Source organism: Falco rusticolus, chromosome 4 (assembly GCF_015220075.1).
Source record: "Falco rusticolus isolate bFalRus1 chromosome 4, bFalRus1.pri, whole genome shotgun sequence".
NCBI lineage: Eukaryota > Metazoa > Chordata > Aves > Falconiformes > Falconidae > Falco > Falco rusticolus.
This window is the reverse complement of record NC_051190.1, coordinates 45,820,691-45,836,994: the sequence shown is the minus strand read 5'-3', so window position 1 is coordinate 45,836,994 and position 16,304 is coordinate 45,820,691. Positions and strand designations below refer to the sequence as shown.

Genomic DNA, 16,304 nt, shown 5'->3' with positions numbered 1-16,304 from the left:
GACACCTCGCAGCCCGGGAAGCTGCGTGCTGCTGGGGCGGGGGGCAGGAGGTGCTGTCCCACCGACCCGATCCCGGCACCCGGAGCAGCACACCCGGGTGTGGCGTGGCTGCAGGTGTCAGCCTCGGTGGCGTCCAGCAGCAGTTGCTGCCCCGGGTTGTTTCTGGGACATGCAGAAGCTGCCCTGGCCCCCCCAGGTCTCCATCCCTGCGAGCACCCTGGGGCGGCTCCTCCAGCCCCCGGCTCAGGGCTGGGGGCTCGGGGCTGGGGGCTGGCTGGGGGCTCGGGGCTAAGGGGCTTGGAGCTTGGCTGGGGGCTGGGGGCTCGGGCAGTGGGTCACTGGGGCTGGGGGGGGGCAAAGCAATGTCACCCCCGTCTGGACAAAGCCCCCGTGGCCCGGTGGGGCCCGTCCCCGGCCCGGAGGTGGGTCCGGGCCGCCCCGGCGGGGCCCGCGCTCCTTCCCCGGCGGGGCGGACGGGCCGGCGGAACCCCGCGGCGAGGGGCGGGGGGAGCGCCCGGCCCCGCACCGGGGACCGCAGCCGTCGAGCGGAGCGGGGCGGCCCCGGTGCCCGGTCCCGCCGGCGAGGGACGTACCGGCGGGGGGAGCTGCGGAGCCGCCCGGTGCCCGGGCCCGGCCCCCCGCCCGGCCCCGCCGCCCGCCCCCGGCCCGCCCCCGCCCCCGCCGCGGCGGCGGGCGCCACTCGGCCGCCGGTGGCCTCGGCGGCGGCAGCGGCAGGATGCGGGCGGGCCGCGGCGCGGCGGGCGGGGAGGCGGCGGCCGAGGAGGAGGCGGCCGAGGCGGCCAAGCGCGGCGGGGCGGCGGCGGCGGCGGCGGCGGGGCGAGCGCGGGGCCGCGGCGGGAAGGGGTCCCCGAACGGCGAGTGCCGGCGCGGGGAGCCGCCGCGGAGCCCCGGCCCGGAGCCGCCCCGGGAGCCCAAGGTCTCCTTCTCCTGCGGCGGCGGCGGCGCGTCCCCCGGCGGGGCCAAGGCGGCCGAGGAGGGCGCGGGCGAGGATGCGGGCGAGGAGGCCCGCGGGAGCCAGGCCAGCTTCATGCAGCGGCAGTTCGGGGCGATGCTCCAGCCCGGCGTCAACAAGTTCTCGCTGCGGATGTTCGGCTCGCAGAAGGCGGTGGAGCGGGAGCAGGAGCGCGTCAAGTCGGCGGGGGCCTGGATCATCCACCCCTACAGCGACTTCAGGTGCGCCCGGCGGGCGGGGGGCGAGCGGCAGCCCCGGGACCCCGCGCCCGGTGTCACCCGCGGGGACGGTGCGGCGGGGGGAGGCCGGCGGGGAGCGCGGAGCCCGAAGCCGGTCGCGCCGTCGGGGGAAGGGGAGGCCGGGCCCGGCCCCGGGAGAGGGCACCTTGAGCCGTGCCCGAGGCGGCGGTGCGGCTGCTGCTGTGCGAGGAGGGGGGGGGGGCTGGGCATCCCCCTCCCCAGCGGGCACCGCCGTGCGGGGCTGCCCGGAGCCCTGAGACCCCGCCAAGGGCACCCCCTCGTCCTTCCCGGGGCCTCGCACCGCCCGGCCCCTCTGGAGCCCCCCCCTCCGGGCTCTGCCCCCAAAGCACCTCAGGGAAGGTGTCCCCCTCCCCTGGCAGGACCGGGGGCTGTCTCTGCGGCCAAGCGGAGGCTCCCCCTCCCCCAAGGAGGCCTGATCATCCTGGCCCTGAGATTCAGGGAGGGATCTATCTCGCTCCCGAGGGGACCAGAGCCTCCTGATCCAGCCTGTGCAGCTTCCAGCCGAGGAATGGCAAAGCCCGGGGGGGGGGGGGGGGAAGAATGCGCTGCAGCTCCCGCTCCCGTCCCCCCACCCTGGGCCCTGGGGGAGCTCCAGTGTGGGAAACGCTTCCCAGGTAGCGTGAGAGCTGCTGGGAAGGATGCATGGCTCAGGTTGGTGGCGTGGCACCTGGTGGGGGTGGGTGGCTAAGACCCCCCCACTGGCATTGCTGGTGAGCCAGCCATTGGGGGCCCCCAGCCCAGCAACCTCAAAGGGGCTGGGGGGACCTTCGCCCAGAGGCTGGGGGGGACGAGGGGCTCGGCTCCGACTCGTTCTGGTGTGCAGGTTGGGGAGGCTCGAGGGAGCGTTCGCTGGTGCTGGCATGGGGGATGCCACTGAGCCAGGCCTCAGGGTCGCTTCGCTGCTGGTGCTGGCTGGCCCCCACTGGTGTGGGGGTCCCTGGGGCAGGTGGGGTGGCTGTGGGCGGTGAGGTCTACCCTGGCCGGGTGGGCTCGGGGCAGGGACCAGCGCCTGCAGTGCCTGCTCTTGCCCTCGTGCGCTGCTCCTGGGCTGATCTGGCATCTTCCAGAGCAGCAGCTGGAGGCCCTCAGCATCCTCTCAGGGCTCTCCCCTTGCACAGGGGCCCTGTGCCCTTGTGGCAGACATTCCCATTGGGAACCCTCCGTGGGTATCCATCGGAGCCCCTTCCTTGGCTTGTCGGCTGGGCAGCAGGTTTTGCTGCAGAGCCAAGATGAGGAGCAGCTGCACCACGCGGCCATCGCTGGTCCCGTGGTGGAGCCAGCTCTGCCATCCCTGCCGTGACTGAGCAGTGCGGTGGTGCCAGGCGGATCCCCGGCACCTGGGGGCTGCCGAGCCAGCGGACCCTGCCCTCTGTGCCGCCCCTGCTCCTCAGCAGCTGCGGGCTGTTGGGGGAGGTTGTGCCCCACTGTCCCCACCACGGCTGCGTCGGGGCCAGCGCCTGCCCCACTTCTCCGAGCTGGCAGAGCCATAGTGCTGCTGAGAGCGGGGTCTCCCTGCGGTGAGCCCGCGGTGGGAGCAAGGCCTTGGAGGCTTCTGTGGGGCGCAGCAGCATCGCTCCCAGGGCTGGCGCTCGCAGTGGGCGGGTGGGCACTGATCCACGCCGGGGTGACCTTGGGGAGTCACCCTGGCCAGCCTGCCCCGTGCTGGCTCCATCCCTCCTGGAGTCGCTATCAAGAGTTGATACCCATTGGGGAAGAGCCGCTGCCTGTGTTTGGATGCTGCAAGTGGCGTAGGAGAGTTCCCTGCCCAGCGGGGAGGAGCGGCAGGCAGAGCCACGGCATCATCTGGGTCTACAAACGTGCACATAAACAGGATCTGCTCAACGCAGGGCTGACAGCCCGGCTGCGAGGAACCCGCGCCGCTTGTGCGTGTTGAGGACATGTGTCCATTCCACGTCGCCCTGCCCTAAAAAAAAAATGTTGTGTTTATCTAGCAATAATAATGGAGGATGAACCCAGTCATGTTTGCCCTGCAAAACCCATTTTCCCATCTTAAGATAAAATCATTACACATCTGCATATGTGACATCATTTCATAATCGGAGTCCTTTAGCGATCCTGTCTCCTTATGGGCACCGCGCTGCCGTTATTCATGCAAAATTCAGGGGTGGACTTGCTCCAGGAATGAAAGTTGCTATTTACATGAATATTGAATTATCAGGAAGCAGCCTGGGTGGCTGGTTGAGATCCTGAGCTGCAAATCTGATAAAAGAGACGTTGTAAATGGTGTGCTGAAGTAGGCTGTGTCGAGCAGAGCCGTGTCCTTTAGGGTGCTGTGCACAGATGTCCCTGTCTTTACCACTTCTGGTCCTTATCAGTGGCAGGATAAAACCCAGCTAGCGCTGACTTTTTCATTGTGGCTGCTGGTGTTTCTGCAACTGGGGTGTTGCCCTTGGGGCGGGATTGGGAGCCTGGGGGGCTGCATCCAGCCCTCGTTTCGCAGTGACCTGGGGCACGTTGCTGGTCTGGCCCCAATCCTTATAGCCTGTACACAGCTGAGAGCCAGGCATGTGCAGGGCTGGGGGTGCATCAGCCAGGGCCAAGCGGGGGGTGGCCAGTCACGTTCCCAGGGGGGCCAGGTGCTCCCCCGGGGCACAGGAGCCCGGGCAGCTGGTGCTCCAGCCTGGTGGTCGATGCCTTCCCCCTGCTTGGTGGCGAGCGACTTGCATAAGCCCGGGAGGAGGGCTGAGCCCAGTGCCTCGCTGGATGCATCAGTAATGCAGAGAGCTGCGCGCAGCCGGTGATTCAGTGGTGCTGGTGGTGCCCGGCTCCCGGTGACCACCGCAGGGCTGCCCGGTACGGCCATGCCGGCATCCCCTCCTGCCAGCCTGGCACTCACAGCCTTCCACCAGGCGCGGGGCAGGGGCTGAGCTGTGGGGTTTTGCTGCTGGCGAATTTCTGTTGCAAGAGCTGGTCCCACACCTGAACTAGAGGCATCCAGAGCACGCGGCCCCAGTGCTGCTTGGCTGGAGCCTTCCTCATCTGGAGTTAATATGTTTTTTGGGGCTTTGCTGCTGCCTGGATGGTGCCACCAAACAGCTGGTGTCATGTCGGGGCTTCTGATCAGAGGGACTCTGCTGTTGCTCCCGACGCGTGTGCCAGCGCTGTGCTGGTCCCCGTGTTACCGTTCCCCCTGCTGAGGGTGTTGGGGAGCTCTTGACCCCTCTGCAGTGCCAGCGTGGGGTGCTCGGACCTGGGGGCTCCTCGGGGAAGAAAGGCTGCAACTGACTGGGGCGAGTGTCGAGGTTTGGGTCTTCGAAAAGTTTGCAAAGCCTTTATCCCCCTGCTTCCCTCCCCAAGGACCCCCCCCCAGGTAAAAGGCTTTTCCAGGGGAGAGCAGCAACCAGTCGTGCATCGCAACTGGCTGTACTGGGATGCAGGGATGCGGACAGCATGTTGGGCACTGCACCGTGCTGCTTGCTTGGCTCAGGCAAACTTCTGCCGTTGGCTTCTTAACCCACTTCTAAGAGCGACCTCATTTTTAAAATACAAGTTTTTAGTGCAAGTTTGCAAAGTGCCAATCCCGCACCAATCCTGCACCGATCCTGCGCTGCTCCCACCTGCTGGGCAGCCTGGCTGTTTGCTGCCAGGGCCCTGGTCTGGGCCGAGGGGCTCAGCCCTTGGGGGCACCTCCTGCAGAGCGGCCCGTGGGGGGGCTTCGTCCACCCGGGCAGGCTGGCCAGCGGGCGGCTCGGTGCCCAGGCAATGGGGTCGCTGTAGAGAGGAGCGATGCGTGGCACCGAGCGTGCGGAGGCAGCTGGATCATCCCCTGCATCCCACCGGAGCTCTGTGTGGAGCTGAGCCGGGATGGCCCCGGTGTCCTGTGGCTGTGCCCCCCTGGACGGCTCAGGGGGGTTCTCCTGGTCCCCTCCCAGGAGGTAACAGCAGGCAGGCAGGGGGGCTTTGCTGGTGCGGCTGTTGGGATTGCCCCGTGCCTCTCTGGCCTCAGGGTCTCCGTCAGGCTTTTAGAGGTGCTGAGGAGATGGGAGCTCTGTGGGGGGACGTGCCCCGGGGTCTTGGCAGGCAGGAGTGTGGTGAAGCCCCTGGGAGCTTGGATGGAGTCGGGGGGCTTCATCCCAACTCGCCTCCTGCCCAGGACCTGTGGGGCAGCACCGCTGTGCCAGGCTTCGGGTGGGCGATGGAGCAGGAGCGCAGCAGCCCCCGCTCACAGGGGCTTTGGGTATCTTCTGTCATCATCGATGCCATTCAATTGGGTCAGAATCAAGGGAGGAGGGTGCTGAGGATCCTAATTAATTTGTTTTCAGATATTTTTAGTAGCCTGGATTGGATCTTTTTCTCTGTGCCCACACTGCCCTCCAAGGAAGAAAGCATTGGCATCGCACCCAGGTCCCCGAAGAGACCTCGCAGTCAGTTGCGTGTGCTGGGGGGGGACCAGGAGCAGTTTATCTTTCTCAGCAGGCCAAATTCTGCCCTGGCTTAGCCAGATTGCAAAGGGATTTGAGCCAGTGGAGAGTTTTGCCCAGCTGGCATGGTTATTTAATCTTTGTTCTTCACAGCTTTGCATGGCTAATGCCCCTGTGGGACTTGCTTTGTGCAGCAGGGTCAGTTTGCAGCGAGAGCTGCCGGGGGCTTTGCGGGACAGATCCAGCCCGGTGCTGCTGCCCCAGCCTCAGCGGTGGCTCTGCTGACGCTGGCATCTCTGGGGGGCTGTGCCATGTGGCAGGAGCCCAGGGGTCCGGCAGGGTCCCCCATGGCTGTGGCCTCACTGCCCACGGGGATCACGGGGCGCTGGAGCCGGTCATGCTGGCAGCCGGAGCTCGCCTGTGGGGGTGCGGGGGGAGCACAGCCTGCTCCTCCCAGCTGGCGAGGGTACCCTGGAGACAGCCCTGGGTGTGAAGTCATCCTTGTGCAGCAGTGACATCACTCACGGTTGCCACGGCAACGTCTCACATGGAGAAGGTGTCATTGGAGAAAGGTCAGGAGCTGGGATGCTCAGCTCCTTCTGGTCCTGCGCTAATCTGCACGGGCGGGGGGAGGATGGATCCGGCCCATCTCCCATTCCTGTGTGTGGGAGGTCTCCCCCTCATCCCCCCCATCCCTGGCAGCGTGGCCGGGGCACCCCCTGCCCGTCAGCCCACAGCTCCCGGGAGCTCCTGCCTGGGGCGGGCAGCGTGGCAGGGTGGGCTGAGCGGAGATGTGTGGGTGAGGGTCCTGTGTGTCTGTGTGTGACTTGAGGAGCATCCCCCCTCCTGCCCCCCCATGCCAGTGCTGGGGTGCAGGGCAGGGGGGGAGCAAGGGGCTGGGGTACCCCCTCAGGGACAGGGCTGCTGTGACCTTGCAGATGCTCGGAAAGGTCATCAGTGGCCCGGAAGGTGGGGATGAGGAGAAAGGAGAGAAGGAGGCGGTGAGGCAGGAGGGGGTGGGGGCGGCAGAGCCGTGCAGCCCAGGCAGAGGTAAAGGCGGCCGCCTGCTCCTCCGCTGCCTGCCCAGGGCTGCAGGCGATGCCGGCTCCAGCTGCAGACCTACGTGATCTGCTGCTCCGGGAGCCACCGCGGCTCCTTCCATCGCTGTGGCTCCTTCCACCGTGGCCGCACGGCCGGGGTCCACCATGGAGCCCCCACCCTGCCCATCCCCAAATCCAGGACCACAGCCCGGTGCAGCGAGGTGCTGGGGTGGGGTGGCCCTGGGGACTCTGTCCCCCATCCTCGGGTCCCCGCTGTGAGAGCAGGGAGGGGTGGGGGCTCTCCCGTTCTACCCTCCCCCCACAACCTTGAGCGCTGCCTGTGGGGAGTGCGGTGGCCTCGTCGTGGTGGGCGGTGTGGGGATGAGGGTGGTCCCCAGTCCGTGGGCTGCCCCAGGGCAGCTCAGTGCGAGGGTCTCCCCCACCAGTGCTTGGCAGCATCGTTCTCCCCGTGCCTTGGGGTTGGGTGCTCAGGACGCACCTGAGGCCAAACCAGCCCAGCAGGAAGAGCCCCCAGCAGCAGCCAGCCTCCGGCCTCATCCTGCACCCCCTCTGCACTTGCACAGCCCTACCTCAACCAGGGGCTGTGCTAGCCTGCGGGATCGGGCCCGGGGGCAGTTGGGTGAGCGGGGAGCACCCCCTGGGGAATGGAGGGGGTGCCTGTGGCTGAGGTAGCATCAGTGACAGCACCCTGGTAGCACAGGTCCCTCAGGGCAGGCGCGGTGGCCGGGTCCCCTCGATGTGGGGGGCAGCTGCAGGGCGCTGGTGACACCCTCCTCCATCTGGTTGCTCCCCAGGTTTTACTGGGACTTCACGATGCTGCTCTTCATGGTGGGCAACCTGATCATCATTCCCGTGGGCATCACCTTCTTCAAGGAGGAGACCACAGCACCCTGGATCGTGTTCAACGTGGTCTCCGACACCTTCTTCCTGATGGACCTGGTGCTGAACTTCCGGACGGGGATTGTCATTGAGGACAACACAGAAATCATCCTGGACCCTGAGAGAATCAAGAAAAAGTACCTCAAGACCTGGTTTGTGGTGGACTTTGTCTCCTCCATCCCTGTGGACTACGTCTTCCTCATTGTGGAGAAGGGCATAGACTCGGAGGTGTACAAGACGGCCCGCGCCCTCCGCATTGTCCGCTTCACCAAGATCCTCAGCCTCCTGCGGCTCCTCCGCCTCTCCCGGCTCATCCGCTACATCCACCAGTGGGAGGAGGTAGGGGTCCCGTGGGATGCAGCCCCCGGTGGGTCCCTCCTCCAGCAATGGTGGGACCGGCTGGGAGAGAGCGGGAGCGGGGAGGGGTCCCTGTGAGGGCGGTGGGGCTTGGGGCTGCCTGAGGTGCTGGTGGGTTGGATGGGGCCTGGGGGCTGTGCGTGGAGCTATGACCCACCCTGGAGGGGGAGAGGTTCTGGGTGTCCCCCACCCTCCCGTGGCTCTGTCCCCAGTGGGACAGCTGTGACATGAGAGCGCTCCCGCTCCGCTTCAGCGCGAAGGCAGCCCCCCCCCCCAGCTCCTCAGGGGCTGCTGAGCTCAGCCGAGCCGTGCCCTGTCTGTGCACGTGTGTGTGTGCGCACACATGTGTGTGCACGTGTGTGCCTGGGTGCTGGGGTTTGCACAGCTGGTCCCGGTGCCGTGGTACCGCACCACCCATGGGTGACAGCCGGGGCTGCCCCCTGCTCTGCCAGCAGCTCGACTGCGTCCCCCTGCTCAGCTCGATGCTGCTCGCCTCGGGGGCGCTGGGACCTCTGGGTCCCCAGGGCAGGGGGCAGGGTGCTGCCTGGGCTTGGCGCACCCAGGGTGGCGTGGGGTGCGAGGGGACGTGCCGCTGCGTTGGGATGTGGTGCTGGGCTGGGGAGCGGGGTGCTGGGGTGCAGGGTGCAGCCAGCTGTGCCGCGTGGCTCTGGCACGTGGGCTGGTGCCTCCCGGCAGCTCCGCTGGCTGGGGCTGTGCAGGTGCTCGCTGCAGCGTGCAGCCAGCTGTGCACCCGCAGGCTGGAGGGGCTGCAAGGAGCTCCCCTCCTCTTCCTCCTGTTCCTTGCCACTGTGTGTCCCCAGGCCTGGCAAGGGCATGTGCCGGCTCGTGGCCAGGCATCCCTCGTGCAGGCTGCGGCGGGCGAGAGCCACCCGGTAGCACGGCAGGGACTCGCGGTGCAGCCTGGGCACGGTGACGTTGGCTCCGGTGGTTGCAGGCTGGGCACCGGTCCCTCCTGCACCTGCAACCTGCAAAGACACGGAGCCACTCTGCGAGTTGGTGTGGGCACCGGGGGCTTGTGTCTGGCAGCGCCTGGCAGTAGGGAGCAGCCCCCCCACATCCCGGCCCAACGGCATCAGGGGGTCTGGCTCTGTCCTGGCCTGACCCTGTGATGGGGAAACCCCCCAGCCCTGGCACATGGCTCTTCCCACCCGGCTCAGCTCGGCTCCCCCAGCCTGGCAGAGCCCCAAGCCTTGCAAGCCCCTCTTCCTGGGGCGGAGGAGTTGGGGGACACAGTCCAGTCTCCCTCCCGGCATCTCCCTGCCCGCATCCCACCCTGCCCTGTGCCCTTCTCCCACAGCTGGCGCTGGGTTCTGCTGCAGGAGCATCCCACGTCTCCTGCAAATCCCCCATCCCAAAGTGTGTCTGTCCCTTCCCGGTCCCTCCCCTGCCAGGGCTCCAGCTCTGCGCCCTTTTCCCCGTCTGACTTGGTTGGGGGGGTGGGTTATACCCGTGCATGGCTGCGTGGTGTCCTGGTAATCACGTCCACTTCTGGGGGACAGGAGGGGAGCACAGCCCCCATCCACGCGGGACCTCACGCCTGCTCTCAGAGGTGGCGCGGTCGGGGTGGCGGATGGCATGGAACCATCTCTGGTGGGGCTGGGGGTGCCCGGTTTTGCCCCCAGCAGCAGACATCACGCCGGCTCTGCTCGTCCTGCCCACGCCGTGTGCCCTGCATGGCAGGCAGGCTCAGAGCCCGGGGCTGGGCGCAGGGGAAGGGGACCCCATGCCGTGCCATGCCCTGCTGTGCAGCTGCTCAATGTGATGCTGTAGGACTCCAGCCTTGATCTACAGCGGGGAAGGGGGGAGAGACTGGGGATTTCACTGCAGCAGTTAATTTTCTTATTTTCTTTCTTTTTTCCTCCCCTTTGAACTCACCTTTTCTGAACCCTAAAATACTAAAGGAAAGGAACAAGTCCTCAGCCCATTTGTACACGTCTCTAACCCCTGGGTTTGCCTGTGCAGGGCTCTGGGGCGAGAGGTGCTAAGGGGGGGCTGGGGGCTGGGATGTGGCAGGAGGGGGAGCCCTGCTCTCACCGGAGCTGCAGGCTGGTGCTGGGAGTGACGAGGGTCCTCAGAGCACCCAGTGTCCTCCCTTCGCCCACCCCTCCACAACCAGGGCTCTGGTCCTGGGAGCGCCGTGGTGGGGGTCCCGATGATCACGGCTCCTTCCCGGGCTGGAGGCTTTCCCGGGGGGCTCTCCCAGGGTGCATTGGTGGGTCTCAGATGTTGATGCTCTTGTAGCCCCCAGCCCCTGGGGGGATGCAACACTGTCCCTGGGGGGATGCAGCCCTGTCCCCCCATACAGGGTGGGTTCTCCACAGCCACCCTGGCCATGCTCCCCAGATCGGGTCTACCTTCAGCCCTACCCTGAGGTGGGCACCTCAGGACCTTCTTTTCCAAAAGCCAGCCAGGGGCTGAGCCCTGCACCCGCTGCCCCGGGGTCTGCCCCCTCCCTCCTCAGTGCCCAGGGTATCTGGCTGTCCTGAGCATCACCCACGCTGGCTTATCCTCAGCAAAACTCGCAGCCATTAGCGCTCTCTGGGGGCAGCAGCGTGGCGGCATCCCTCTGGCTATAACTAGGCAGGTGGAGGGCAGCCACCCCGGGCTGGGACAGCCCTATTTCGGCTGAGGTTCATGTGGGGTTGGCACCCGAGCAGGGCTGGGCAGTGGGGGGACAGTCACCTGCGCTCACCATCTGCCACTCCCACCCCGGCCCCCTCACCGTAGCTCTTCCACATGACCTCCGACCTGGCCAGCGCAGGTTGATGAGGCATCATCAACCTCTCGGAATTGATGCTGCTGCCTATGCCATTGGGATGGCTGCCTCCAGTTCCTCGTGCCCATGCTGCAGGATTTCCACCCAGAACTGCTGGGTCTCATCAACGGGATGGTGGTGAGTGCCAGCCCCCACCCCACTGTGCTCCCCCCTGCCCTACCCCTGGGTCCCCGTCCATCCCCGTGTCACCGGGCTCTCTCCAGTGACCCCAGGGGATGCCATTCCTGTGCCGGCTGGTGCTGCGCTGTCCAGTGGTGCCGGTGGGAGGGTGCAGGGCACCCTGTGCTTGCTGCGGACCATCTCCCTGGCGAGGTCCTGCAGGACCGGGGGCAGCGGATCGATCTGGGCGGTGCGGACGATGCTGACACTGCTCTCTGCCCCATCCCCTGCCGCCTTCTGCTCATTAGCAGTAAAGCTGCTATTAATAAATAATAGGCCACATTTCTAATTGCTCCCTCTCAGCCTTGCAGCCTGCTGCAAATGGCTCTTCTCCCTCCGTCTGTCTCGTCCCGTTCTGCCGGGTGTTTCACTTTCTGCTCTGGTCCCCCCGCCGCAGGCTTCCTCCACTTCCTCTTCTCCCTGTCTCATGCGTCTCCTGCCCTGGCTGCTTTGCTCCTGGGGGAGACTGGGGCTTCATGTGGGGCTGGGCCAGGGGATTCTGCCCCAGGTGCCACCAGCCTGTCCCATCTGCGGTTGCCTGCTGTGCCAGCCACGTCCGCAGGCTCCCGTGCATGAGTGCTGCAAGTGGAGTCCACAAACTCAGAGCTTGTTCCCATCACAGCGTTTCACAGGGGCTTGCTGCGCTTCTGCGTATCAGCTTAAAAAAAAAAAAAAAAAGGAAAATGACTGACTACCTAAAAGGAAGCCAGGTGGGCGGTGAGGTGCGGAAACGCGCTGGGAGTGGGAAGGAGCAGAGGTGAGACTCAAACCCAGCCATACCTGCCTAAAAATCCTGTTGCTGAGCGCTGCTGGGAGATGCAGGAGGAGAACCTGGATTGCCTGGGTCAGGGTGTCGTGCCTTCGCACGCACACGTGCGTGTGCAAGCAGCTGTGCCCCAGCCATCGCTGAGCACCGCCACCATCCCTATCGCTGCAGAACGACTCCTGGAGCGAGCTGTACTCCTTTGCCCTCTTCAAGTCCATGAGCCACATGCTCTGCATCGGCTATGGGAAGCAGGCACCCGAGAGCATGACGGACATCTGGCTGACGATGCTGAGCATGATCGTGGGGCACCTGCTACGCCATGTTCATCGGCCACGCCACTGCCCTCATCCAGTCGCTGGACTCCTCCCGGCGCCAGTACCAGGAGAAGGTAGGATGGGGCTTCATGGGATCACAGCTCCTGTCGTGTGGAGGAAGGTCCAGGGACACCTTAGAGCAGCCTTCCAGCACCTCAAGGGGCCAACAAGAAAGCTGGAGAGGGGCTTTTTGCAAGGGCATGAAATGGTAGGACAAGGGAGGATGGCTTTAAACTGAAAGAGTGTAGATTTAGGTGAAATATTAGGAAGAAACTGTTCACTGAGAGGGTCACAATGCGCTGGCAGAGGCTGCCCAGAGCAGCTGTGGGTGCCCCATCCCTGGCATTGCTCAAGGCCAGGTGTGAACGGGGCTTGGAGCAACCTGGCATGCTGGAAGGTATCCCTGCCTCTGGCGGGGGGGTTGGAACTGGGTGATCTTTAAAGTCCCATCCAACCCAAACCATTGTGATTCTGTGATACAACCCCCTCCTGGAGCCGCAGCGGTGCTGCCGGGCAGGGTGGGGGCTCCCTGTTGACACCGTCTGCAGGGCAGGGACGGGCGATGGAGCGGGACCTGACAGCAGGGAGGGGACCGAGATCAGCCCCATGGAGCGGGGACCTGGCTTGGGGGGTCCCCGGCCCCCCGGCCCCAGCCCAGCTGGGCGCTGACACTGCCTCCCCCCACAGTACAAGCAGGTGGAGCAGTACATGTCCTTCCACAAGCTGCCTGCTGACTTCCGACAGAAGATCCATGACTACTACGAGCATCGCTACCAGGGCAAGATGTTCGACGAGGACAGCATCCTGGGGGAGCTCAATGAGCCTTTGCGTGAGGTAAGGGCCCCAAGGCTGGAGAGCTGGGCGTGGGATGCCACAGTGAGGATGGGGACTGTCGTTCTCCCCCCCCCCAGTTAGGGACCCCCTGCTCCCTGCCATGGAGGGGCTGTGGGACTCACCAGCTCCTGCAGTGTGTGCGCTGGCTTTGCAGCTCCGAGTGTGAGTGTGTCCACGCACAATCTGTGTGCTGGGGTGTCTGTGTGTGCTGACACCGCTGTGCTCACGTGCCTGCTCTGGGGAAGCCCTGTCCCTGCCTCCTGGTCCCTCACCTCCTTCCCCTGCAGGAAATCGTGAACTTCAACTGCCGCAAACTGGTGGCCTCGATGCCACTGTTTGCCAACGCGGACCCCAACTTTGTCACGGCGATGCTCACCAAGCTGAAGTTCGAGGTGTTCCAGCCAGGTGACTACATCATCCGCGAGGGCACTATCGGCAAGAAGATGTACTTCATCCAGCACGGGGTGGTCAGCATCCTCACCAAGGGCAACAAGGAGATGAAACTCTCCGATGGCTCCTACTTCGGAGGTGAGCGCTGGCAGGGCTGAGGCACCGGGATGCCCGTGCTGCCCTGGGGCAGCCACCGCCGTGTGGTTCTCACCCTTTGCTCCTGGCCCACCCCCATTTCCAGTCCTCGCTGGTGGAGTGTTGACCTTGGCACCGTTGTCTTCCCCCCAGAAATCTGCCTGCTGACCCGCGGCCGGCGCACGGCCAGCGTCCGGGCAGACACCTACTGCCGCCTCTACTCGCTGTCGGTGGACAACTTCAACGAGGTGCTGGAGGAGTACCCCATGATGAGACGGGCCTTTGAGACCGTGGCCATCGACCGCCTTGACCGCATCGGTAAGGCACAGAGGGCTCTGGAGGGGGGACAGCTGTGGCTGGGCTGGGGGGAGCCCTGTGTAGCCCCAGCGCGGGGTCTCACGGTGCTCCCCGTCTCTGCAGGGAAGAAGAACTCAATCCTGCTCCACAAAGTGCAGCACGACCTAAACTCGGGGGTCTTCAACAACCAGGAGAACGAGATCATCCAGGAGATTGTCAAGTACGACCGGGAGATGGTGCAGCAGGCGGAGCTGCAGCAGCACACGGCCATGTACAGCCCCGTCCAGCCCCAGGTCACCTCTGCCATCGCCACCCTCCAGCAAGCTGTCGCCATGAGCTTCTGCCCACAGATGGCCAGCCCACTGGGGGCTCCATGGCCCTGGGCTCCGCCCCGCATGATGCGCCGCTTGCAGTACGCCCAGGCCGTGCCCAGCCCCTTCGCCGTCTCCCCCGTCCTGCTGCAGCAGAGCCCCCACCGCAGCGCAGCTCCCCTGCCCCACGCACACCCCTCGCCCTCGCAGGACAGGCGCAGCCCGCGCCCTGCCCGCCTTCCACCAGCGCCTTCGCCGCCGCCGCGGCAGCCCGCCGTCCCAAAGCACCCCTGGCCAGCCGGACGTTCGCCTACGGGGGGCGCCGGGGCAGCTGGGCTCCCAGCTCTCCCTCAGTCAGCAGCAAGCCCCCGGCTCGCCCCAGCGCCTGGCCGCCCACAAAAGCCACGCAGGCGCTGCACACCAGCAGCCTCAGCCAGGATTCGCGGCCCCTGTCGGCCTCGCAGCCCTCCCTGCCCCACGGGCTGGCGGCCGGCAGCACCCAGAGCCCCCCGCCTCGGCCCGCGAGTCCTGCGCCTCCATCGGCGGGGGCCCGGCCACCGCCTCGCTGGGCCCTTCCGGCCGGGCTGCGGGGCCAGGCGGCCTCGCGGGGGGCTCTGGCCCACCCGGTGTCACGGGCTCGGTGCACGTGGGACCACCCGCCCTGCCGCAGGACTCGGCGGCGGCCGCCAGGATTCGGCGGCCAGCACGCCCGACCGGCACCCAGCCAAAGTCCCGGCTGTCTTCCAACTTGTGACCTCCGCGCCACGCCAGCCCCGGGGACAACGTGCCGGAGGGGCCGCGGCAGTGAGTTCCCAGCTGGCCCCGTGCCCGTCCGTGCCGCCCCGACGCGGAGCCCGGGTGAGGGCCACGGCCGCCCCGCCGGCGCCAGCCCCGCTCCCGGTTCCCTCCTGCCACGCACTGCAGAGCGTGGGCAGCTGCCGGGGGGTGGGCACGGGGCCTCTGTGCCCCCCACCACCACGGCGAGGGGTCGGGCTGAGCCCCGGCTCGCATCACCTCGACCAAAGTCTGGCCCCATCTCCCACTCCCTACGGCGAAGCCCTGCTGCCCCCCGGCTGCCCCATAGAAGCCACCGCTGCATCATCCCCTGTGATCAACTCTGTATATGATAGATATGACCTGAATCCGTACCTGTGTGTGTGCATCCGCAGGACACCTCCCCGGGGCTTTAGGCGCGCTGGCCGCCCCCGGCGCGAGTCCCTGCCTCCCCTCCCACAGCCCCAAGGCGAGGGGTGATGGTCCAGGACTGGAGGTAAGTTGGTGGGGGGGTGGGGAGGGGGGTGTGTGTCTGAGGGATGGTCGCCCTGAGGCTTGAGAGCACCCCACGCCCATGCTGTCCCCCAGCCCCACAGCCAGCGCTAGGATGGAGGCAGATGCTGGAGCCTGGGGCCCCGAGCCCTGGGGCTGCCCCACTGGCAGTCCCCGCTTTAAGGCCGGGGAAGGCATACGCTGTGTGTACCGGCGTGCCTGCGTGTGTGTGCGCCTACAGATGTGTGTGCGGGTGTGTGTGCACGTATGCCTCTTGGCCGAGCACTCTGGAACCTTCCACGCTGAATGTACGCAGCGAGCGAGGGGCCGTGTGCCAGCCCGGCACCCTGAAGCTGCGCAGCCGGTGGGACAGGGCCCCGCTCCAAGCGTCCCCCTTCCCATCCAGCCCATCCTGTGCAATAAACGTCAGCAGCTGACAGAGCTACGCACGACTCCGTCTCTGCTTCTTCGCCACCGTCCCTCCCTGCCGTGGCTCCGGCTGCTCCCACTCCCCTTGCCCAGGCCTGGGAGCCCTGCCACCGGGCACAGCCCCAGGCTGCAGGAGGCAGCTTTGTCCTTTGAAGAGCTGCTTCCCTGCCAGAAAAAAGGAAAGGTGAAAAGCCTCCTCCCAGAACGTTTCGCCCTCGCAAAACGCCATGTCCCTGCTCCAGCATCAGCAAGGAAGGAGCTGGGAGCAGGCTGCAAGCTGGAGCCTGTGGGGGGTACAGGGCTCGGCCAAGAGCTGTACACACAGCTCCAGCTGCAAAATCTTAAAAACATCAGTTTTACAAGCAGCACGCAAACACGCAGCCCCAGGGTGAGGAGGCTGGAAGGCCAGAGTCTCAGCAAGACAGGAGGCTTCTGGCTAAAACTGCAAGGGGCAGGCAGCTGCAGCCAGCCCCTGCAAGAGCCCAGCTACCACCGCAGCTCGGCTGGCGGGAAAGTTTTGCCTATTTCTGCTACAAAAGCATTTTCAGAATGTGACACCTCTGTGAGTAACTAAAGCCCAACCAGTCAGCAAAATCAAGCAGCGTCTAGGAGACCTCACTCCCACACCCCAGGAAGACAAGGCAAGAAACAGGCACCCTGCAGACTTCAGGCAAGATGCCTAGAAGGACACAGT

The 16,304-nt window shown here is 65.9% G+C and overlaps 1 protein-coding gene across 1 annotated transcript; it reads left to right on the top strand.

Moving 5' to 3' along the window:
- The first annotated feature begins 766 nt into the window (after positions 1–766).
- HCN2 (hyperpolarization activated cyclic nucleotide gated potassium and sodium channel 2) lies at positions 767–15,626 on the top strand. The gene is given in 10 exon segments (XM_037384398.1): positions 767–1,194; positions 7,471–7,894; positions 10,661–10,735; positions 10,737–10,826; positions 11,806–11,939; positions 11,941–12,022; positions 12,636–12,782; positions 13,070–13,310; positions 13,461–13,625; positions 13,728–15,626. Coding segments are annotated over 10 exon segments (2,946 nt in total). The 5' UTR covers positions 767–1,048; the 3' UTR covers positions 15,170–15,626.
- The last annotated feature ends 678 nt before the right edge of the window (positions 15,627–16,304 follow it).